Source organism: Elephas maximus, chromosome 11, assembly GCF_024166365.1.
Source record: "Elephas maximus indicus isolate mEleMax1 chromosome 11, mEleMax1 primary haplotype, whole genome shotgun sequence".
Lineage (NCBI taxonomy): Eukaryota > Metazoa > Chordata > Mammalia > Proboscidea > Elephantidae > Elephas > Elephas maximus.
Genome location: NC_064829.1, coordinates 8,709,880 through 8,735,222, shown reverse-complemented (window position 1 = coordinate 8,735,222; position 25,343 = coordinate 8,709,880). Strand labels below are relative to the sequence as shown.

General features: G+C 41.8%; 1 protein-coding gene across 4 annotated transcripts in view; it reads left to right on the top strand.

The window, feature by feature from the left end:
• The window catches only part of SEH1L (SEH1 like nucleoporin), an 84,609-nt gene that overhangs the window by 52,152 nt on the left and 7,114 nt on the right, over positions 1-25,343 (top strand). Inside the window, exons 6-9 of one of the 4 annotated variants that reach the window (XM_049901469.1) lie at positions 2,717-2,857; positions 3,200-3,357; positions 5,817-5,967; positions 8,886-9,642. In XM_049901469.1, coding sequence (XP_049757426.1) covers positions 2,717-2,857; positions 3,200-3,357; positions 5,817-5,967; positions 8,886-9,087 — 652 coding nt within the window. In that variant the 3' untranslated portion in view covers positions 9,088-9,642. Of the gene's footprint in view, positions 1-2,716; positions 2,858-3,199; positions 3,358-5,816; positions 5,968-7,106; positions 8,750-8,885; positions 9,643-25,343 lie in introns of those variants that run through there. The other 3 variants (XM_049901468.1, XM_049901467.1, XM_049901466.1) reach the window with 3 other exon arrangements.

Sequence of the window (25,343 nt, the reverse complement as noted above, 5' to 3'; positions counted from 1 at the left end):
GGTAGGAGATAGGGTGAGGAGAAGTGTTGAGTAGGAATGCACTCTTGAGCCTTAGTCTTGAAAGGTGAGGTATTCTGCAGGCAAAGCGAGAATCAGGAGCAGAGGTCTGGCGGGTGACAACGCAAGGGGATGCATTCTGGTGTGAGCGGAGGGTTGGAAGGAGGCATGCCAGAAGTCAAGGCAGGCTTTGGTCTTGATCACATCAGCCTTTGGAGACTTCTGAAGGATCCATTGGGTAGTTATACGGTTGTATTTACTTCTTAGGAAGAAGTCGTGGGCAGCTGTGTAGAAGATGGGCTAGGTGGGAGTGAGACTGGGAGTAGGGAAATCAAGGGATAATTGCAGTAGCCCGAAAGTGATAGAGCATGAGGACCTGCAGTAGGGCAGTGGGGACAAAGAAGAGGTAGAATTGACACGACTTGGTCTCTAGTTGGATGTGATGGGTCGGGTAGGGGAGGGAAGGAAGTATAGTGTGAGTGCTTGGTTCTGACTTGGCTGATGGTAGTGCTATTCGTTGAGATGGGACTACCCGAAGAGGAGTAAAAGCGGAGGGAGAGGTGAACTTACTTTGGACTACTTAGGTTGAGGTGTCTTTGGGAATTCCAGGTGGGAATACCTAAAGGGCAGATGTGTATGATAGCTAAGACTAATAATCTATTGCTGTATAGCAATGCAATCACAGAGTTGGTGGCTTAAAACAACACATTTATCATCATGGTCTCAGGAGTCTGGGCCCAACTGGCAAAGAACCTGGTTCCAAACTCATGTGATTGTTGGCAGCATTGAGTTCCTTGTAGGCTGCTAGACTGAGGCCTTAGTTCTTCCTGGGTGTTGGCCAGGGGCTGTGTCACACACTGAGTCTGAAGGCAGCTCACCACGGGACAGCTGGCTTCTTCAAAGTCAGCAAGGGAGAGCTGCTCTTGCAAGACAGGCATTATAGTCTAATGTTTTGTCATCACGGAAGTGTCATCCCTGCACCTCTGCCATAGTTAGTTGGTTTAAAGCAAGTCACAGGTCCTGTCCACTCTCAGGGGAGGGCACTGCACAAGGGCATGACCACCAGGAGGTGGGAGTCACGGGCCACTTAGAGTCTGTCCCTCACAGTGTGATGGAGAATATAGTTTTAGGGGTCATACAGCCAGTAACTGATTTGTCCAGGATCCAGTCACGGGCATTCTAACCATAAAGCTTGTGCTGTTAATTACTTCCCCTGCCCTATCTCTGAGGAGCCCTGGTGGTGCAGTGGCTAAAGTGCTTGACCGCCACCCAAAAGGTTGGTGGTTCGAACCCCCCCTCCCCGAGCCTTTCTGCGGGAGAAAGACGTGACAGTCTGCTTCTGTAAAGATTTACAGCCTTGGTAACTCTGTAGGGCAGTGCTTTGTCCTACAGTGTCACTGTGAGTCGAAATCGACTCGATGGCAGTGGGTCTTTGGTTTGGTCCTATCTCTGGACTGGAGATAATAGATTTAGGAGTTACTGATTTAAAGTTTGTGAAACCATGGGTATAGAAACTTTAATGTCCACGCACATTATCTGGGGATGGTGTTAAAATGCAGCGTCCCATCCATTGGGTCTGCGTAGGGAGTGATTGATTGTACATGTCCCAGTTTTCAGGGGATGCCTGTGGTGTGGCCTATAGGCCGTACATGAGAAGCTTGCTCAGGGTGACTGTATAGAGTGAGAAGAGACTAAAGGGAAGACACTTGTGGCACACCAGCTTAGTAGAGATCTCAAAAAGAATGTTGGGGTTGAAGGAAGGCCAGGTGTAGAATGCTGGGGACTCTAATATTTTACAGGAGGATGGTTGAAAGATGGAGCAGGGATGTTTCTCTAAACCCCTCTCCAACACACAGGGTTACAAGCTTTAGTTTTGTCCATGATATTTGATCCAAGATGTAGAAAACTCTGACCTATCATCTCCTTCATTGTCTGTCACTGTACTTGATAAAGAAATAGAATTGTAAGACTTAAATATACTTTGGCATCATTTCTTTTTTTTATATTCACTTAAAAAAATCACTTTCTGCTGTTACCAGCTTTACTTTTTTGTTTACAATCAAATACTTAGAAAATTCAATTCTTTTTCTTAAAGACACTAATGGCTAAAAAATCAAGACCTTATTTTAGTTAAGTTTTTATTAAACTATTTTAAAATATCAAAGGAGAGACCTAGGAGGCTGGGTTTGTCTTCTAGGGGTGCTGTAGTAAAGCACCACTGGTTAAGTCACTTCACAATAAAAGTCCTCGCACAGCCTCAGAGGCCAGAGCCTGAAGTCCAGGTGTTGGCAGGGCTGCACTCCCACGAAGGCTGTGGTGGAGATTCCTTCCTCTCTTGGGACTTCCAGTTTCTAGTGACTCTAGGCTTTCCTTGGCTTGTGGCTGCATCACTCCAGTCTCTGCCTCCATCTTCACATGGCTTTTTTCTCTGTGTTTCTCCTCTTCTATTTCTCGTAAGGACGCTGGTCACTGAATTTAGAGTCTACCGTAAATCCGGGATGGTCTCCTCTTGTGATCCTTAATTATATCTGGAAAGACCCTTTTTCCAAATAAGGTCAGATTCACAGGTTCTGGGGGCTAGAACTTGGACATTTCTTTGTGGGGGCCCCATTCAGAGAAACATTGAGGTGAGCAGTGTAAAAAAACTGAGGTACACTGAAGTGTGGATTTTTTTTTTAATGTCTGAAGTTTTAATGTAAGTTGTTTGTTTTTCCATTAGAAAATATGCAAAAGCAGAAACTCTTATGACCGTCACTGATCCTGTACATGATATTGCATTTGCTCCAAATTTGGGAAGGTCATTCCACATTCTAGCTGTAGCAACCAAAGATGTAAGGATTTTTACATTAAAACCTGTGAGGTGAGTTTTACGAACAATTACTAGTTTGCAGGTGTTCTTGATTCTCGGTCATTTTTACTTGCAAAGAGAGAACAGAGACAACTATCATCTGAAGAATGGATTCTTTAATGAACATTCTACCTAAAGATGTATGACTTTTTGGGATGAGGAATTGAGTAGAGAAGAGATATATGTTCTTTCTATTGTGTTTTATTTAGGTTAATATTAATTGATTTGGAGCCTATGAATATAATCAGTACTCTCTAAAATGCTTGAAAAAATGAGAGGTAGCAGCCAACTTAGAGAAAACTAAATTAGCATTGAGACATTGTTGTGAATAACCTATTTAATTTTAATTAACAGGAAAGAACTTACTTCCTCTGGTGGACCAACAAAATTTGAAATCCATATAGTGGCTCAGTTTGATAATCACAATTCTCAAGTCTGGCGAGTGAGTTGGAATATAACGGGGACAGTACTAGCATCTTCAGGGGATGACGGCTGTGTAAGATTGTGGAAAGGTAAGATTTCAGTGAAGGAATAATTGTTTTATATTTCTACTTTAGAATTTTCTCTTAAAAATGTAAACTGAAATATTTTTTTAAAAATTATCTTTGTACAGCTACCTTTATGTTGTTTTATATTAAATTATATTATTTTAATCTTCATCATTTTACCTATTTCATAGCAGTAATGATGACTTGAATTGTTTCTTAAGTTTCTATATGGCACAAGGGAACTTTTAAAGCTAATCGTAAAGGAATATGCAGTATCTCCAATAAAAAGATATGGTTTGCTATGCATGTAACTTGTGTGGCTACAAACTCAGGGTAGGACTATAATCTTCTTTTTTTTTTTACTGAGTAGTGGCTTTAGCCAGCCAGCCCATGCTAACAGAAAATCCAGTATCTTTCCTTTTTTTTTTTTTCTCTGCCACTCCCAAAAGTTCAAGAATTTTGGAGTCACTAATGCTAAAAGTTTTTTAAGGCTGCCAAGGTGAGAACTCAGTCTGGTCAGTTGACAGTGACTGCGATTACTACATCTTGATTCTGCACTATTCCGTGGATGTTTATCCCTTGGGCAGAGATGTCCTTGGTCCATCCACCACTATCACCATCAAGGGTGGGGTTTCATACTTAAGATTCAAATTAGCTGGTTTGAACCCACCAGCAGCTCCACAGGAGAAAGATGTGGCAGTCTGCTTCTGTAAAGATTACAACCTTGAAAACCCCATGGGGCAGTTCTATTCTATCCTGTAGGGTTGCTGGTGAGTTAGACGACAACGGGTTATTTTTGGTAGTTCATTTATGCTGAGCAGTTACTGTTTCTCAGAGTACAGTTTAGTCAAGCTTGAGGGCCTTCCATGTTTAATCTTAGGCTGTGGTAATTTCATTTCAAGGGCTTGGCTGTACTTTCCTGCCTCTAGACCTTAGTCAGAACCACTCAGCTCTATCCCAGCAGGCTTCCTAACTTGGGTTTCGTGGGCTCATTATTGCCGATGGTCAGTTTTACATTCAAAGATTTAGGTCTTGTTGAATAAACCACTTAAACCGGAAAGATTTTGTTACCCACATTCATCTCCTAGGATAGATGTCCCTACCTGAGTTACACTTCTCTTACTCTGTATATACATGGCAATTAAAACTCATTATAATGAAGATAGATTTTGTTTTGATATTAACCTGATAATGTGGTAGCTTAGAGAATTGTCTCTGCTTATATCTATCTTGTAAAGAAGGGAAATGGGTGGTGAAAGCTTTGTTTTAGTTATTGTCTTAAAAATTTTTTAAAAGAATTGTTAAAACTGATATTTATTTTAAGATGTCTTTAATGTTTATTCTGAAAGAAACTCAGCCAGTAGAATTTTTTTTAACTGCAGTATACGTACAACACACACAATATTTCATCAGTTTCTACACGTACACTTCAGTGACATTGATTATATTCTTCAAGCTGTGCAACCATTTTTGCTCTGTTTTTCCCAATTATCCCACCACTGTTAACATATCGTCAGTGTGCTGTATGCAGAAACCTCCTGTTTCCCCCTCCCTCCTGTCCCTGGTAACCACTAATTACTTTTAGATTCTGTATATTTTTTTATTTCATAAAAGTGATATCATACAATATTTGTGCTTTTGCATCTGACTTATTTCAGTCAGCATAATGTCCTCAGAGTTCATCCATGTTGTTGCATACATCAGGACTTCATTCCTTTTTATGTATGTATGTGTGTAAATACCACATTTTGCTTATCCATTCATCAGTTGGACAGTTCGGTTTCCACCTTTTGGTGATGAGCATAGGTGTACCTGGTACCTACGTCTGTTTGCATCTCTGCTTTCAGGTCTTTTGAGTATATGCCTAAGAGTGGAATTGCTGGGTCATATGGTAGCTCGATGTTCAACTCTTTGAGGAACTGCCAAACTCTTTTCCACAGTGGCTCTGCCATTTTACATTCCTGTCAGCAATGGATGAAGGTTCCCGTTTCTCCACAGTCTCACCAACACCTAGTGTTTCCTGGGTTTTTTTCGATCATTGCCATTCTTACTGGTGAGATGGTATCTCATTGTGGTTTTGACTTGCATTTCTCTAATGGCTAATGACTTCGAGCATTTTCTCATGTGCTTGTTGGCCATTTGAATATCCTCTTTGGCAAAATGCCTATTCAAGTCCTTGGCCCATTTTTTTTATTAGGTTGTTTGTACTGTTTTTGTTCCTAAGTTGTAGAAGTATTTTATAAATTTTGAGTATTAGACCTTTATTGGCTGTATGGTTCCCCCAGGCTTTTTTCCACTCTGTAGGCTGTCTTTTTACTTTTTCGATAAAATCTTTTGAAGAATAGAAATATTTAATTTTTATGAAGTCCAACAGTAGACTCTTTCTCATTTCTTTAATTGTAGTTTAAGGACATGAACATAGATTTGCATGCTTACGCATAGGTATTAATAACTTTAATGTTATTTGACCATTTTTCTTTCAGCTAATTATATGGACAATTGGAAGTGTACTGGGATTTTGAAAGGTAATGGGAGCCCAGTCAGTGGGAATTCTCAGCAGGGAAACTCAAATCCTTCCCTAGGCTCAAATATCCCAAATCTACAAAATTCATTAAATGGATCTTCTGCTAGCAGGTAGGCTGTTTTGTGAGAAAACTAGAAATTGTCTTATTTTTAAATCATTCTGGTGGCCATATTGAAGGCTTATTATTTCAAGATTTTAAAGGTGGGATGGAGAAATTCACAGCATAATTATGGCACTAAACAAAAAACCAAGCCCACTGTCATCAAGTTGATTCTGACTATTAGTGACTCGTAGAGCTGCCCCATAGCTTTCCAAGGAGCAGCTGGTGGATTCACACTGTTCACCTTTTGGTTAGCAGCTGAGCTCTTAACCACTGTGCCACGAGGGCTCCAATTATGACACTAGAGTTTAAAAATTCACTTTGTTAGCTCTGTGTCTGTCTTAGTCATAATATTTACAGGTAGGTTATGATTCACACTGTTCACCTTTTGGTTAGCAGCTGAGCTCTTAACCACTGTGCCACGAGGGCTCCAATTATGACACTAGAGTTTAAAAATTCACTTTGTTAGCTCTGTGTCTGTCTTAGTCATAATATTTACAGGTAGGTTATGTGGCTGTTAAATAAACTAAAATATATTCTGAAATTCAGTAGTCTCATTAGAAGTGTTTCTAACTTTTAAGTTTTACTGAGATGAAGAGGGAATATGAATTAATAGTGAGGGTTTTAGTCCTAGATAAGTATAACCTTTGTTTTTAGTGTTGGTAGTACTAACATAGCAAATGGGAATTTTATATAAAATACATTAAGGCTTTGTAGAAGAGAGTAAGTTAAATAGTTTGGCTTTTGTGTTTAAAGCTTTAATGGAGATTATATGAGGAAATGATAAATTCTGAGTTCTTAATTTTTGGAGTATTTACCATATTTTAGATTCTTGCTTAATAAAGGATATTTGATGTGGTCTAAGGAGTCATTTTTTAAGGAGTCATCTTTTTATTTTCATATTCAGATGTTAAATCTGCGAATTTGTAAGATTTTTATTATTTTAATATGCCTTTGTGAATAATTTGGAATAGGATTCAGGAGACTTCAAAATATAGCCTGAACACATTGTCCTGTAGTTATCCTGGTATCTTAAGGAAGATAATTGAATTTAAAACTCCCTCAACTGGTTTTATATTGTTGTATTTTTATAAAGAAGTCCTGTTGTTTACTTTGAGGTTTTATGTATTTTCCTCGAAACAATTTCAGGTTACCATAGAGAGGTATCAGATTATGAAGATGACCTCATGAAGCTAAAGAATACTAGTGTTAACTAAAAAAAAAAATCTGTTTTTTGGTTGCTGTCTGCACTGCATGTGTGTATTTAATAGCTTTGAAGTTTTGATCTGTATTCTTACTGTGTCAGTAACTCTGTGTTAGACCTGTGATGCATTTTCCCTTCTCCATTTGTATTATGTCCTTTAACAGAAAGCACAGCTGAGTACCAGCTAACTGGAGTAACTTTGCTGTTTTGCTGCTTGTTGCATGCACACAGGAATGGAAAGCGAACTCCTTTTTCCCTTTCCCAGCGTCGTTTGATCTCTCCCAAGAAATACCAACAGCCTCCTTACTGCTAAATGCAATCAAATGGCCTTTAAAAAAGAGTGTATATCATTTTTCTATGCTAGCCAGATTATTGGCATTATTTGAAACTTTTAAAATATAAATGGAGAGGCTTTTTGTTAAGATACTGTCACCAAAATAGTTTTTTGAAATATTCCTGAAACTAACATGGGTTTAAAAATGAAAAAGATTATTAACATCCTTGTAAGTAGTTGGGAGGAGGGAAAATATCACTTTATAACATTAGGAGAATATAGGTTTTTTCTTTGTTATATAAAATAGTAAGTAAAAATGAATTTTTATAATTTTGAAGATTGAATCATCTTCATAAAGATTATATGGAGTGCTAATTTGTTTACCCTTTGTAGAATTGGTTTGTACATATCATTTAGTACAACTTTGTCATTTCTTTGTAATGTTTAAAAAGTACTAGTAAAGGAGTAAGAGGAGCAGTAGTAGTGAAGTGGAAGTAATTTGTACAGCTTCTAGCCATGTCAAGCATTTGGTATTGCTTCATTTGTAATTTGATAGTAAAATGAAACACCTTTGTAAGTTTAATATTCACTAAGGGTTAAATGTTTCTCATTTGTGCTTGCATATTTTGTGGTGTGATCACATGGCTTAAGCTTTCCTCAAAGTGAAAATTTGAAAACATACTATAATTTGAGAAGCAGTTAAAATTTTGCTAAAATTGTACATGTCCTAAGGTTTTCTTAATTTAGTTGACTTTCAGTTAGTTTAGATCCTCTAGAGCTCTGACCTTGATAACAAAACTATAAATCTTTATTTTAAAATGCATAAATATTATTGGTAAGATAAAATGGCAGAATAACAATATGACATAATTCTTGAGCCCTTTTACTTATCAAAATTCTGTAGCAATTTTAAGGTTTTTGCAGAAAACACCCATGTTCATTAATTGTATTTCTTCAAAAGTGTGTTCCAACAGCTAGCCATACCATGTGCCGGTGCATTTTAATTGGTTCTCAGAGTCATGTATGCGCTGAATGTGTGCCTGCTGCTGCTACAGATGAGGCGTTATTACTGGATTTGTAAATTTACAGGATAGCATCAAATACGTTTTTGACAGATTAGAAAATGTTTGAAATTTATAAAATTAATGTCTTTATAAAATTCATAGATAATTTTTAAAAACATTTTAAGTTTAACAGATTGTATTTATCTCAAGTTTCTATACTTGCTTAAACAATCTTGAGTAAGGATCTTGGTTTTTGCTGTTATGTTCTGTTAGCTTTGGCATGAATATACTAAAGCTTTTTTTTCCAGCATGTGTTTTCTCCTCTTTGTTTCTCTTTGTATTTACTACTTTTCTCTTTTTCTTCTTCCTTTTTTTTTTCCCTTTCTTTATTTTTCCTGTTGTTTTGGTTTCGTTTTGGTGTTTTGTTCTTGTCTTCATTATTTCAGGTATTTCTTTCCCCCTCTGGATTCCCCACAGGCTGGATCGAGATGGTCCAGTTATGTCCAGCTCCTTCCTCCTCCTCCTCCTCCTCCTCCTCTGGTAGAGCACTCTTGTGATGCTGACACTGCCAATCTCCAGTATCCTCACCCTCGCAGACGATATCTCTCTCGGCCTCTTAACCCCTTACCTGAGAGTGAAGGAGTTTAAAACACTGATTTAACATTTTAAAGGCCTATTCAAATGCTTGTAAATGCTTCCATTCCTGGCTGCTTTTTGTTTTTCTTCATTTTCTTTCAGAAGATTTTTCTAATTTAGGATCTGTCTTGCATGTATTACAACCAGAACACAGTGTTTGAAACCTAAATGTGTTTGGTGCTTCTGCGTCAAAGGAACATTTGCCTCATTGAGTGATAACCTTTAATGAAATAAGATATGTACAAGCAACATTAGTTGTGAGTTACACACAGTAGCTTACTTCCAAGTGCCTGTTCTGTAAGCTTTACTTTGAACTGTAACAGCCTTTAGTTTCTGGTTAATGTGAAACTATGTCATTACGAAGTTTACTCCGACTTTGAGACATATTAAGAAATATTTTTCATTTTACAGGTTAATGTTACAACTGACTAGTATGTAAAATAAATCATTTCTGTGTATAAAGCAGCAAAACACTATGGACTGGTCTTTTTTTTTTTTTAAGGAAATTGCCTTTCAGTACTTGGAATTACTGTCTAAAGCTTTTGTAATTATTATCCTAGTGGGTTATTTAATAAAATATATTTTTAAAGTAATGAATCTTTTGTCTTATAAAAATAGAATGTATTTTATTTAATAGTTGATAAGGCTTATCATGTCAGTAAAATAAAACAAAATTAGGGGATGAGCATGACATTTAAAGTGTAGAAAATCAATAGGTAAAGCTAACATCTACAACTGACAGATGCTGACTTTTTACTTAGACAAAACTAGAATATACCATTTTCTAAAATATCTTAAAATTTGAGATCAGAATATATTTGACAATAATTATGGTAAGATGATTAAAACTCTGGGGCTAGTGTTATATATATATATTTGGTTCAGTTTTCTCAAGAGTTGTCAAGGACTTAACCTCCTTCAGGGCTAAAGACATTTTGAACAGCCTTTCATATGTCTCTGATTACACTTAGATGACACAGTTGTTATAACTATAAGCTCATTTTAGAAGACACCTTTCCTATGAATAGTGTCTGTCCATCAGATCTTCTTGACATGCAGAGGATAAAGAACTGATAAAATATATTCCCTTAATTTTAATATAAGGAGCATTTGAGTTTTTTTTTTTTTTGTATCTAGTTATTAAAATAATTTCTGCAAGGTTAACATTCCAAATATTAAAAAAAAAAAAAACCTCTTTTCAGATAATTCTCAAAGACCTTTCTTCTGTTGAGGAATTTGTTTTAGACTTGTAGATTTGTTTAGGCTCAAAGTAAAGAATCGAACTTACGGACAGATCTAGCGGAGAATTAAGAATTCATGTCCTTGAGGTTTCAGCCATTATAGAGGTTAGAACGGGACAGTGAATTGAGTGGTTACTATTCCAGTTTAGTTTAATGAATATGGAACACCTACTATGTCCAAGATACTATGTCCAAGATGCTACGCTAAACAGTCTCAGGTATGTAAAAAGCACATAAACTCATTCTAATGGGAGAAAACATTTACAGAATTTACAAAAGGTAGCGGGGTTTATCTTTGTAATAAAGGTAGAAAGAGTATAGCAGGTATAAAGGAGAGTGACTTTTTTTAGCTAGCAGGGTTGGGGAGTGATGTGGGACTTCAGCAGGTGACTTAGTGGAGCAGGAGGAAGGTAGGAGTTCCTTCCAAGGTGATCCAGAGGTAAAAGGATGGGAGTGTTCAGGGAACGTGATGTAAATAATGCAACTGAAAGTAAAACTAGGGTACATTTAGGGAACTAAAAACCCAAAAACATATTGCTGTTGAGTCAATTATGACTCATAGTGACCGTATAAAAAAAAAATTTTTTTTTTTCAGAGTAAAACTGCCCCATAGGGCTTCCAGGGAGCACCTGGGGATTTGAACTGTTACCTTTCGGTTAGCCGATTGCTGGGTGTTATAGAGGAGTGACTTGAAGGTGTTTATGGAGGAAGGAAATTTATTGAGTCAGGTAGCAGGGGTACAAGATGAAATACAGTCTGAAATGCAAAGACACGTCCCAGCAGTTCACCTCCAAATGTGTGGTCTCAGTGTAGATTGGGGTTTAAGGTACTATGTGAAAGAACTGTTAACCAGTGAGTTGTATTGGCCAATAAATGAGAGACTGAGGTGGGAGAACAAAAAAAAAAAAAAAAGTACCTTTATTTCATTGTACAAGGAAATGGAGTCAATCCCTGCTTACAGCTGCCAAGACTGCTTCCAAGGGCTGGCAGGCAGGTTACTTTTAAAGCGGTTTATAAGTATGGAGTTCATACACATTACATCAGCAACGTTCTTAATCATACTACTCATACTATGCAGGCGCAATGGGGTTTACATATAACCTCCTAGCAAAAGCAGGCTCCAAATGCAAAGCTGAGCTGGGGGAGCCCAGCAAAGGAAAGGATTTTGCAATATAATACTGCAGGGAAGGAAGCAGGTAAAGAGTACAGCACCTTAGGCATTCTGTCTCACTCCTGCCCTTTTCTTTTGGACATTGGTCAGTTCTGTCTCACTCCTCCCGTTTTCTTTTGGACATTGGTCAGTTCTGTCTCACTCCTCCCATTTTCTTTTGGACATTGGTCAGTTCTGTCTCACTCCTCCCGTTGTCTTGTGGACATTGGTCAGTTCTGTCTCACTCCTCCCGTTCTGTTTTGGACATTGGTCAGTTCTGTCTCATTCCTGCCCTTTTCTTTTGGACATTGGTCAGTTCTGTCTCACTCCTGCCCTTTTCTTTTGGACATTGGTCAGTTCTGTCTCACTCTTGCCGTTTTCTTTTGGACATTGGTCAGTTCTGTCTCACTCCTGCTGTTTTCTTTTGGACATTGGTCAGTTCTATCTCACTCCTCCCGTTCTCTTTTGGACATTGGTCAGTTCTGTCTCACTCCTGCCGTTTTCTTTTGGACATTGGTCAGTTCTGTCTCCTCCCGTTTTCTTTTGGACATCGGTCAGTTCTGTCTCACTCCTGCCGTTTTCTTTTGGACATTGGTCAGTTCTGTCTCACTCCTCCCGTTTTCTTTTGGACATTGGTCAGTTCTGTCTCACTCTTCCCGTTTTCTTTTGGACATTGGTCAGTTCTGTCTCACTCCTGCCCTTTTCTTTTGGACATTGGTCAGTTCTGTCTCACTCCTGCCCTTTTCTTTTGGACATTGGTCAGTTCTGTCTCACTCTTGCCGTTTTCTTTTGGACATTGGTCAGTTCTGTCTCACTCCTGCTGTTTTCTTTTGGACATTGGTCAGTTCTATCTCACTCCTCCCGTTCTCTTTTGGACATTGGTCAGTTCTGTCTCACTCCTGCCGTTTTCTTTTGGACATTGGTCAGTTCTGTCTCCTCCCGTTTTCTTTTGGACATCGGTCAGTTCTGTCTCACTCCTGCCGTTTTCTTTTGGACATTGGTCAGTTCTGTCTCACTCCTCCCGTTTTCTTTTGGACATTGGTCAGTTCTGTCTCACTCTTCCCGTTTTCTTTTGGACATTGGTCAGTTCTGTCTCACTCCTGCCGTTTTCTTTTGGACATCGGTCAGTTCTGTCTCACTCCTGCCGTTGTCTTTTGGACATCGGTCAGTTCTGTCTCACTCTTGCCGTTTTCTTTTGGACATTGGTCAGTTCTGTCTCACTCCTGCCGTTGTCTTTTGGACATTGGTCAGTTCTGTCTCACTCCTGCCGTTGTCTTTTGGACATTGGTCAGTTCTGTCTCACTCCTGCCGTTGTCTTTTGGACATTGGTCAGTTCTGTCTCACTCCTGCCGTTGTCTTTTGGACGTTGGTCATTCAAGATCACTGTCCATTTTGAACTATAGCCTGGCTTGGAATTGTTTGGCATATTTTCAGAGAGGGACAAATATTGGACCTAGGCCTTTCATTGTGGGTGCTGGCCTTTTGTTGGTTTATAACTGACTGTTTACTAAGTATTAAAAGAAAAAGTGGCTTTTTTATGCCCTGTTTGTGTAATGTCTCCCTAAGAGATTCTTTTTTTTTCCCCCCCAAGATTGTCTTAGCTATTGCCTTTGTACCTCAGGGCCCAGTTGATGTGTCTTTATGAGTCTTTGTGAGTCCAGTTCCAGCTTTGTCACATTCTCTGTGCTCAAGGACAGGGAATAATGATTTCAATATTATTTTCTAAATCATTCCCTCATGATTGGAGATTGGAGATGAGAAATCAATGATCAATACTTGGACTTGGTCAAGCTCCTAAATGGTGGCCACTGCAGGCTTTATAAACTCATGGTGATGGTTTTCCCCCAGATAGTATTTGGTCCTTCACCAGGATATTAAGTAAGAGTGATGTTCTCAATCGCATTGCTGGAGTGAACATCAGCATCTTAGCCGGAGACCGCCTTTTGCCCTTTAAGGTGTGTGAGACTCTCAGGATGCAGACTAAGAATATTACTATCCCTTGCAGTATTTATTCCTGGTGTTAACCAACGAAATAAATCTGGTGTTTGTAAGGGTGTTACAGTGTGTAACCAAATAGCTTGCAGTCTAATTCTATGTATGTCCTGTTCTACTTCTCCTGTGTTATTTATCCAAATGCAATAAGAGGTATTTGCTACAGCACAGACCATACTTTGTTGGGCTAATAAAAAAAATCTAAGGGTATTTTGTTATCTCATGTCACCTTGGCTGATGAGGTCAGAGATTACTGTTGTGTTTTTATTTCATTAGCAACTTTGTCTGTTATTTGTCCCATAATGATTGATAAGTTTCTTAAAGATTTCTCCAGTTCAGCTATACCATAACTAGGAATTAAAGCTACCAACCGTACCCTGAGTGTTGAACCAGTGGGTTTCTTTTTGACTCCTTCTATAGTGTGTAACAATTTAACATTACCTTTACTATATATATATATATATATATATATATATATATATATATATATATTTTTTTTTTTTTACAATATTTGGAAACCCTGGTGGCGTAGTGGTTAAATGCTACGACTGCTAACCAAAGGGTCGGCAGTTCGAATCCACCAGGCGCTTCTTGGAAACTATGGGGCAGTTCTACTCTGTCCTGTGGGGTTGCTATGAGTCGGAATTGACTCGATGGCACTGGATTTGGTTTTGGTTTGGTCTCAATATTTACTAGTATCATTACTGTGAATATCTAAAGGTAATCCTAAAATTCTCAAAGTGCGTTGCGCACACATTCACCAGGAATCTAAAAAAGAGATTGCCCATGTAAACTCACAGTCTGTTGGAAAGGCATCATTTAAAACCAGTATAGTTGGATTCACAACACAAAAAATTTGTCTAGAGGAAACAGAAGGTATAGAAAAATTCACAACAACCAGATTGTCTTTAGAGAATATGTGATTAACAAGGTGATACAGGATGTACCTCTCCTATTGGAGGTCTTCAGTTAATCTGTTTAAAACATATTAAGTGTTCTTTCGAGGGCAAGCTGTCCCTCCTTGGTCTACCTATTAACAGTTATGGGTCACTTTGTCAAAAGCAGCAGTGTCACAAAACTTTTTATGAGAGAAGAACTTCTAATTCAAGAGTAACAGTATCTATACCCACTAGTTAAATAACTTAGGAGAAAGGAAAATGGTTTCTTAAATCTAGAAAGTAGGATCTTAAAACATCAGCATTATTCCCACATAAAACCATAGTTTCCTTTCGTTTACTCAGTCTTATGTAGTTACTTTTGTTCTACGTGATTCTGGATCAGCTACAGTCAGCTTCTGTATAGGAATTCTGGAAGTGTTATTCAGTCTAGTCAAACTCCTTTTTGCAAGTCCAATATAGTCCATCTTTTTGTTAGATACTCTGGCAAAACATTCCCAACAAATCAGCAAAGTAAAAACTTACCTACAGGTAACAAAACTTAGTATGGACATGATTAACTTATAAAAATAATGCTCTTACAGTGAAAGACCTGATAGAAATTAATTAAAAGCATAACATAAAGGCCAAATAAAATCAGTTAAAAAAAAAAAAAACTTCAGATAAATATATCTCTAAATATAACCCATTAACTGTATTTTAAAGAGCTTCAGATATAAATACATAATAATCTTGAGACATAATACCAGGATATACCAAGCCAGGGTATACCAAGAATATACCAAGATTATCAAATCTTTAAATACCTGAATAGTAATAAAAGAAAATAGGTAAATAATGTGAATTCTCTATCAAACCATTGCCTTTCATAAAGTTGTGACCAAGTTAGCAATTAAATAATAAAATGACATAATATTATGCACTTGCTGTCTAATATTAGGCAAAAACACAACAGAAGATACTAACGTATAAATCCTAACCCAAAGAGAATCAGTTGTTTTTCTTTATTTTGACAACATCTTCCATGTATTTATCAAATAAAACTTTTTAGCACTTTTCCTTTATAAAAATTTTTTTGTGTCTTGCCATGAAGTTTCAGAGTTTTCAGGAGATTGTTGTAGATAACCGTGAAACAATGCTTAAATTATTTAACCAAAGATTTGAAAGTAAAAACCTTGGCTTTTTTTTTTTTTTTTTCCTAAACGTGCCATGCGGCCTGGTTTTTGGCTCAGGAATCTTTTCCTAATGAGAGGCCAAACCTCTGCCTTCCAGGCAGCTTCAACTCAGAAATCAAAGAAAATTTTGTGATTAAAACAGCAAGAGACCTAATTCTTTGTTTTATATTTTATTTAATGCTAAAACTCCTGAAAATCTCATAAGTTAAACCATTAAAATTTAGTCAGACTGATAAAACTTTTGACCATATCAAATAAATTTCTTTTTAATAAACCTCTTAAACGTTGTCTTTGTTGCATACCTCTTATGTTGCATCTCTTTAAATGGCAAAAATGAACACACTCATTAGCAGACCCAAATATACACACACATATATATATGTTCTTGTGGCATAACACAGAAGCATATAAGCTTAAATTATGACAAATATCTGTTAATTCAATTTAACATCAATAAGTCACCAAAAGGCCTTAAATTATTTCAAGTCATAAAACTGTTGTTGAAAGTGTTTAAACATTCTAAGTTTTCATTCAACTTTTACTTTTTTTTTCATAATTTCCCAATTTAATTTTAGCCCTAAAGATTTTATCAACTGGCTTTGTAATCACAAAGTCTCTGCTCAACTGACCAATTCATTGATACGGATATAACCTTAAGTGTCTGGCTAGGAGTGGAAACAGTTTTCCAGGTCATTTCAGGTGTGTCTTATTGTGATTTCTATATGAACTTGGAGGCTAGTGGCCAGGGAACCCTGATGTTGTCCCGCTCTATTTTTGACTCATGGTAGAGGACAAGATTAGGCCATTGTGATTCATTTACATATATTTAAATTGATCCAGGCATTTTGAAAGGCTGTCTACCCAGTGGAAACCCTGGTGGCATAGTGGTTAAGAGTTACGGCTGCTAACAAAAAGGTCAGCAGTTCAAAAATACCAGGTGCTCCTTGGAAACCCTTTGGGGCAGTTCTACTCAGTACTATAGGGTCGCTATGAATCGAAATTGACCCCACTGCAATGGGTTTTTTGGTTTTGTATCTACCCAGTAAATACCAAAGCTCTTTAGCAATTTTGTAAATGAATCCATCAATTCTTGGCTAGCCAGACTGGGCCTGGGGTGGGGGAGGGGGGTCATCCCAGTCCATTTACATATGTTTAAGTTGACCTAGGCATTTTGAAAATGGTAAAAGATAACCTATTTCTTTCTTTTTACTATTTTGGAACTGCTACTTTGAGACAAAAATTACCCCTTTAAATAAAACATGTTTCTTATAATATCTAGCTTAAGTTACTTAGAAAGGTTTCACCTTTAAGATTGACATAGTAGTATAGAATATAAAGATCTTACTGCACTTTAAAAAAAAATTGTGCTTTAAGTGAAAGTTCACAGTTCAAGTTAGTTTCTCATACAAAAATTTATACACACACTCCTTTCCACCTTGGATTTCCTGTGTCCACTCAACCAGCTCCTTCCTGTCCCTTTCTGCCCTCTCATCTTGCCTCTGGACAGGAGCTGCCCATTTAGTCTCATGTATCTACCTGAACTAAGAGATACAATCTTCATGAGTATCATTTTATGTCTTATAGTCCAGTTAAATCGTTGTCTGAAGAGTTGGCTTCTGGAGTGGTTTTAGTTTTGGGTTAACAGAGCGGCCATGGTTCCTCCAGTCCCAGACCATTAAGGCAGGTCTTTTTACTGGAGTTTGAGTTCTGCACCCTACTTTTTTCCTGCTCCATCAGGGACCCTGCTGTGTTCCCTCTCAGGGCAGTCTTGGTGGTAGCCGGGCACCATCTATTTCTTCTGGTCTCAGGCTGATGGAGTCTCTGGTTTATGTGGCCCTTTTTGTTTCTTAGGCTGATTTTTCCTGGTCTTTGGTGTTCTTCATTTTTCTTTGCTCTGGTGGGTGGGACCAATCTATGCATCTTAGATGGCCACTCACTAACTTTTAAGACCTCAGACTCCACTTACCAAAGTGGGATGCAGAATGTTTTCTTAATAAACTTTGTTATGTCAACTGTACTTTTCAAATAGACCAATTTATATAAAAGTTTCTCCAAGTAGCTACTAAATCTAAACCATAACACAGACACAAGATGCAGTTTTTCTGGATGAGGAAGAACTGAGATTCTAAGACAGACTTACAAAACCAACAATTGTCAACCATAGCCTCTAATCTGATACAAGACAGAAACTGAGACACAACACTCTAGACCAGAAGCAAGGTCTTAGAAAGAAAGGAGAGAATGACCGTTTAAACTCAGCGAACAATACCACACAAAACAAAGATGTGGAGATCTTAGTTTCTTAAAGTGTATATAGCAATTTTTGGTAAGATTGACGCAATTCAATGCAAAAAACAGGTTCTATATTAAACTTATTAACTTGCCAGAGCCTCAGATAGAGAAATATTAGACCTTTTGACAAAATCTGAGCATCAAGCATAAGTTCCCGAAACAAGACAACAGAAATGAAAGCTCATTTTCCCAAAGTGGTCACTGATCTTCCAAATTACTTCTAGTTTACTCAGTTTATGGTGTTTCTAAATATGAACTCCAAACCAGTGTGTCATTAGCAGGGGGCGAAATCCAGGCTCATGTATCAAAGATTTTAAGTTCTAAGGCTTGTGCTTTTGGTTTCCTTCATTTTGAACTTAATTCATTCCAATGGCTGGAGACCTAGAGTCTTATTTTAGACCTTAAATATACTCGTTCTTCCGAAAGTAAAGTGTCTACTGATGATTTTAATTTTGACGTTGTGATTCGTTATTGAGAAACTATTCATAAAACAGGTATGGAAGTACCACTTCTCCCTGTGAATGTGGCAAAACAGTACTATTTTCCAGGCTTTCTCTGAGCCACAAAAAGAAACCTAACAAGGAACACTGTGGAGTTTGGACAGTGTTATGCTTAGACCAATGTGTACCTTCGTTGCGTGAGCGTAATCTTGTGGGCAGCAGGCAGTCTAGTGCTCTAGCCTGTCTCAAGACCATCTTATCCTGTCATGGGAGTCTGACGTTCATGATGAGCACCGCGACCACCCTAATGGCTTTTACTGGCCCACCCGTGCCCGAATTTTTTTGGCTTGTAGTGGCTCAGGCCCCTTTGAAAATACAATTACTCTTTAATGTTTCAAATGCTCAAATCCAGACTTAAACTGCAGTTGACCAAGGGTTACTAGATACCAGTTTTAAAACAAACGATTGAGCAAAAATCTAAGAAAGATTTTTCTTAACTGGTGTTTCAGACAAATAAGCCAAACAAAACTTAGGAAAACATGAGAAAAAGAACAAAGAGAATTAACAAAGGCTTGTTTTCTGAGAGCACTCACCCCTGGGTGTCGAAGGGACATGAAGTGCGAATACTTGGGTCCAAAAGATAGGACCTCTCTTTTTGCCGACTTCTGCTCTGCAGTCCAGGTCTCCCCAAGGTCGACTGGATTTGTGGTTTTAGAATCCCTGCAGCAAGTAACTCTTGTAGGGTGAATATACCACAAAGCTTAGTAAAGGAAAAAGAAAGGTTTTATTTGGCATATATTCAAAAAGGCAAAATCAGGACATGGACAAGAATGTTGCCAGAACCCTGTCTTTCCAAGTCTCTCTTCTCAGTTCTTCAGGATACATCTTAGTGGGCTGCATTTCTGGATCCTTTGAATGTTCTCCATTCTCTAGATACACATACACACTCACAAAACCTAATCCAGTGCACCATCTTGACAGGTACCTGAGCCTTTTATGCCCTCAGCAGTCAATAACTCCTGCTTCTTGGGACTCTTATAAGGCCTTACCTAAGAATTACCCTCTTACCAAACAACCTCAGATTCCTAATGCCCTCAACGGTTAATTTCTCCCACGTCATGGGACTCTTCTAAGGCCTTACCTAAGCACTTAAACAACCCAGGTACATTTCAGGTCTTTCACAGAACCATCGTTTGGGTCCTGGAGCTGCTCCAAGGTCTCTAGGAGAAATCTTCTGGCGGCACCATACATCAGGGCTGTTCTGTTTTCCAGTCCCCCTCAGGAACTGAGCAGATGGCTCCTGGCTGCCTCGTCAGAAATGTTACAGAGTGAAAACCCCAGGTTCTTACTCAGCATGACTTGTATTGGCTGATAAATGAGAGACCAAGGTGGGAGAACAAAAATGCACCTTTATTTGATTGTTCAAGGAAATGGAGTCAGTCAGTGCTTACTGCTGCTGAGATTGCCCACCAAGGGTGGGCAGGCAGGTTACGTCTAAAGGGGTTTACCAGTAGGGAGTTCATACAGGTTATATCAGCAACATTCTTAATCATACTACGCAGGTGCAATAGGGTTTACCTATAACCTCCAAGGGAAAGCAGGGTTCAAATGCAAAGCTGAGGGATGGGGAGCCCAGCAAAGGAAAGGATTTTGCAATACACTGCAGAGGAGGAAGCCAGGTAAAGAGTACAGCACCGTAGGCACTGTTTCTCAGAGTGGTGGCTTCTCACCCTCAAATAGCATCCTTTCAGCTCTGGAGCTTATTTTTTCAGGATTTAACCAGAACTTATAATGAGATTTTTCTGTACGTACAGTTGCTTATTGAGTGCGCATATAGGTAGAACAGGGGTGATAACTCTTTACAAATGCCAAAGGCTGGGGGGTTTCAAGAAGAGCTGTCAAAGAGAACTGAGGAGACATCACTGAGTTTGGTAATAGGAGGCCATTTCTGATCATTGAAAGAAGTGTTAAGCTTGATAATGTAGAATGGGTGAATGGGTGAAAACAGGGTGTAAAAGTGTAGGCAGTGAAGGGAAGGAGAGTCATGGAATGGTCCTTAGCTGATAAAACGGAAGGAAGGTTTATTTGTCTGGATGGGGTGATAAAGCATTTTTATAGGTAGAGGGAAAGGAGTCAGTGGACAGAGTCAAGTGTATCCAGAAATGGTAACTGAGGAATGTTTTGGAGGAAGTAGAAAGTGATTAAATAAACAGGTATTTTTTTCCCACCAGGCTAACCTTATTAGGAGTAGGAAATTTTATGCTCAACTTTGTGTTTTTTCTTTTCTTTTCTCCCAAGTGTGCTGTGCATCTCATTCAGTAACCATTGAGTGAATGGAGTTAAGGAATTAGTTTTGGAAAGGAGGGACGCTACCTCTGAGACTGTAGGGAAGGAGAGTACAAGAAATTTTGAAATAAAGGGAAGTGAAAGGTGCGAAATTGAATGACCTCTAAGGTCTGAGTAAAACCCATTGTGGTCGAGTTGATTCTGACTCATAGCGACCCTACAGGACACAGTAGAACTGCCCCACACGGTTTCCAAGGAGCGACTGGTGGATGAATTGCCAGCCTTTTGGTTAGCAGACAAACTCTTATCCACTGCACCACCAGGGCTCCAAGGTCTGAGAAAAATAGTAAAGAGCTTGTGCTGAGCAGGTGGTTGTGATGGGCTCTGTGGCCTAAGGAGGATGGGAAAACAAGTTATTTAGGGATGAATTAGGTCTCATCTCACCCCTTTCCACCCTACCAACCTCACTCCTTCACAAGAAGAGATCAGGTATCATGAAGCTTGGTTCCTGAGCAATGATTTCCTGACTGAAGCTTATTAGCAATGTATTTGTTGTTTGTTTCCGTTGAGTCGGTTCAGCTGTGTGTACCAAAATAATCAAATGAAACCAGCCTGTTGCAGCGACCCATTTTAGCGTATGCCAAATTGTGATAGAAAAGATGGGCATCTCTGCTCATGGAAGGACTGGAGTCAAGGTGGTATCAGGTGATGTGTTCTCCGGAACTCTTTCTTTGTGTTTAGGGTGAGTGACAGTGCTCGGGGGTCTCAAACTGAAAAAGGTAATCATTATTCTGAAGCTGGCCAAGGTTTAAACCCAGCGGCCCTGCTTCAGCCCTCAACGGACATCTTTCCACCTTTTCAGACAGCGCCCAGCTCCCTCCGAGGCAGCGGAGCGGGCGGCTCTCGCTTCAAACGCGGCCGCGCTGCCCTCACCCAATCAGCAGGCGCACGTCCTCGCATCGCCCAATCCGAAGACAGGCTCCGGCTCCCCGCCCCGACGTCGTGCGGCGAGCGGACGTGGGCCTGAGGCGCGCCAGGCCGCTCCGGACGGCCGCTGGGGCGGGGCATGCGCGCTCGGGGCGCGTCGCGGGGCGCCCGTTCCCTCCGCTCCCTGCGCGGCTCCGAGCGCCGCTGGCTGGGCCTAGGTGAGGAGGGGCGGGCAGGGGCCGGGGAGGCGCGGGGTGCGGGGAGGCGGGCGGCCGGGGGCCCGGGAGGCGCGGGGTGCGGCGAGGCGGGCGGCCGGGGGCCCGGGAGGCGCGGGGTGCGGCGAGGCGGGCGGCCGGGGGCCCGGGGGGCGCGGGGTGCGGCGAGGCGGGCGGCCGGGGGCCCGGGGGGCGCGGGGTGCGGCGAGGCGGGCGGCCGGGGGCCCGGGGGGCGCGGGGTGCGGCGAGGCGGGCGGCCGGGGGCCCGGGGGGCGCGGGGTGCGGCGAGGCGGGCGGCCGGGGGCCCGGGGGGCGCGGGGTGCGGCGAGGCGGGCGGCCGGGGGCCCGGGGGGCGCGGGGTGCGGCGAGGCGGGCGGCCGGGGGCCCGGGAGGCGCGGGGTGCGGGGAGGCGGGCGGCCGGGGGCCGGGGGCCGGGGGGCCGGGGAGGCGCGGGGTGCGGCGAGGCGGGCGGCCGGGGGCCGGGGGCCGGGGAGGCGCGGGGTGCGGGGAGGCGGGCGGCCGGGGGCCGGGGGCCGGGGGGCCGGGGAGGCGCGGGGTGCGGCGAGGCGGGCGGCCGGGGGCCGGGGGCCGGGGAGGCGCGGGGTGCGGGGAGGCGGGCGGCCGGGGGCCGGGGGCCGGGGAGGCGCGGGGTGCGGGGAGGCGGGCGGCCGGGGGCCGGGGGCCCGGGGGGCGCGGGGTGCGGCGAGGCGGGCGGCCGGGGGCCCGGGAGGCGCGGGGTGCGGGGAGGCGGGCGGCCGGGGGCCGGGGGCCGGGGGGCCGGGGAGGCGCGGGGTGCGGCGAGGCGGGCGGCCGGGGGCCGGGGAGGCGCGGGGTGCGGGGAGGCGGGCGGCCGGGGGCCGGGGAGGCGCGGGGTGTGGGGAGATGGGCGGTCAGGGCCGGGCCAGGCCAGGGCGTCGAAGACGGGGGTACCGGCATGGGCCGGTTTCGAGGGCCCGGGCAGGTCCACCGCCTTCTGCCGGCCCTTGCGACTCCGCCGGGCCTCCAGGTGAGAGTTCGATTGGATGCCGGTGTCCCAGGCCGACTGAGATGAGAGAGACTTGGAAAGACTCGGTGTCTGTGGTTTTCTGCGTTCCCGCATGGGGACTGGTGGGGTGTTTCCAGGACTTCAGCTCTGCACTTTTCTCTGGAGTGTATTGTTGCAAAGTGCTCCCCTAACCCGTAGTGCTGGCTTTGTGTGTGTGGTGGTGGGCGGTTCGTTTCTCCTTTTTGTCCAAAACTCTTGCACAGGAAATAACATTGCTGACTCAGTGCTGAGAAGTGTGCCCATGTCATCTTGTTACTCTCTTTTGATTTGATGATTGCATTTAAGGAGCCCTAGGCGCAGGCCCCTGGCTGCTAACTCGGAGGTAAGCGGTTCGAACCCACCGGCCAGCCGCTCCACGGGAGAGAGATGGGGCAGCCTGCTCTGGTAAAGATGACAGCCTTGGAATCCCTACGGGGCAGTTTGACTGCGGCAGTGGGTTTGGTGACGCAGTGGTTAAGAGCTCGGCTGCGGCTTGAACCTGGTGGTGGCAAAGCGGGAGGAAAGACCTGGCGATAGGCTCTCCTTAAGATGACAGTTTAGGGAACCCGGGGGGAGTTCTCCTCTGTCCTGTAGGGTCGCTTGGAGGGCACTGAGCAACAGGCTGCTTTTGCATTTATTCCTAAAACCTTTCCTACGTTCCCTACTTATGATTTCATTATAAACAGTGAAATGAGGCAATGTTTCATAGCACGTCCACTTTTGCTTTGCTTTTGATTTCATACTTTGTGTAGTGAACCATCAGGTCCCTTCCGATGCAGTTATTTGGGGGACAGATGTTTTGATGACAGTATTTCCATTTGCTGTTACCATTTAGAGATCGACTGGTGTTTCTGAGGCTCCAGAATCATTTTTTTCTCCAATCTCGGCTTAGTGGGCAAAGTTTACAATACATTTTGAAAAGTAATATATTGAATGCCTACCAAATTCTGATGTATATCTTAAAATGGCAGGAGTAAGTACCAGGTTTTTGGTTCCACAGTATATACTTTTAAACGTTTAATTGTACACTTAGATCTCTAATTAATGGCTACACCAAGTTCTGAATATTTTGATAGCAAGGGAAATCGCCAAGACAGCTACTGAGTTCAGAACAGTAAACGGAGGGAAAACGTATTGTCTTCACTGAGATAATGGAGGACGGGTGTGGGGAGTTCAGTGTAGAAAGAAGTTAGGGGATTTTTCCCCACTGGGAAAACTTTAGGAATGTGGTATGTCCGTGAATGGTTTAGAGTAATTGTAATCGTTTCTGGAAAGGAGAGAATAGGTATTGGATTATCTCTTGAGGACACTTCCAGTGGGTTTTGTTACCATCCCACTCGTAGCAAAGCTCTGTAAAAGCACTCAACGCTTTGTGTTATAATTGGTAAGGAGCCTTTGTGGCCCAGTGGCTAAGCGCTTGCCCATTGACTGAAAGGTAGGTGGTCCAAACCTACTAGCTGCTCTGCAGGTGAAGAAAGATGTGGCAGTCTGCTATTGTAAAGATTACAGCCTTGGAAACCCTAGGGGGTAGTTGTGCTGTGTCCTGTGGTGTTGCTATGAGTCAGGATCGACTGGGCGATGGCAACAGGTTGGGTTTTTAAATTTTTTTTTGGCTTTAGAGCAAGAGAAGGCTCGAAGCCTTTTCACTGATTTAAAAGCTGCATGTGCAGCAGGTGAAGGTGATTGTGACGAAGCATTTGTTGCAGTAGGGGCTGGTTCAGTCATTTCAAACCCCAAAACCAAACCCACTGGCGTCGAGTCTGACTCGTATCAACCCTAGAGGACAGAATAGAACTGCCCCATAGGGTTTCCAAGGACCTTTTGGTCATGAGCACAATTAATTGTTCTGGAATTCCCGTTCTTCTCAGTGTTATCTATAATTTGTTATGATCCACACAGCTGATTGCCTTGGCATGATCAGCAAAACACAAGTAAACATCTTTCTGGTGTTCTCTGCTTTCAGGCAGGATCCATCTGACATTAGCAGTGTTATCCCTAGTTCCACATCTTCTCCTGAATTGGCTTCAGTTTCTGGCAATTCCCTGTCGATGTACTGCTGCAGCCGCTTTTGAATCATCTTCAGCAAAATTTTGCTTGTGTGTGATATTAATGATATAGTTCAATAATTTCCACTTTTGGTGAGATCATCTTTCTTGAGAATAGGCATAAATACGGATCTCTGCCAGTTGTTTGGCCAGGTAGCTGTCTTCCAAGTTTCTTGGCATAGACGAGTGAGTACTTCCAGCACTGCATCTGTTTGTTGAAACGTCTCAACTGGAATTCTGTCAATTCCTGGAGCCTTGTTTTTTTGCCAGTGCCTTCGTGCAGCTTGGACTGCTGCCTTTGGTACCATTGATTCCTGCTCACATGGTACCTCCTGAAATGGTTGAATGTCGACCAATTCTTTTTGGTATAGTGACTCTGTGTATTCCTGCCATCTTCTTTTGATACTTCCTGAGTTATTTAATATTTTCCGCATAGAACCCTTCACTGTTGCAGCTCGGGGCTTAAATTTTTTCTTCAGTTCTTTCAGCTTGAGAAATGCTGAGCGTGTTCTTCCCTTTTGGTTTTCCATCTCCAGCTCTTTGCACGTGTCATCATTAATACTTTACTTTGTCTTCTCAAGCCTC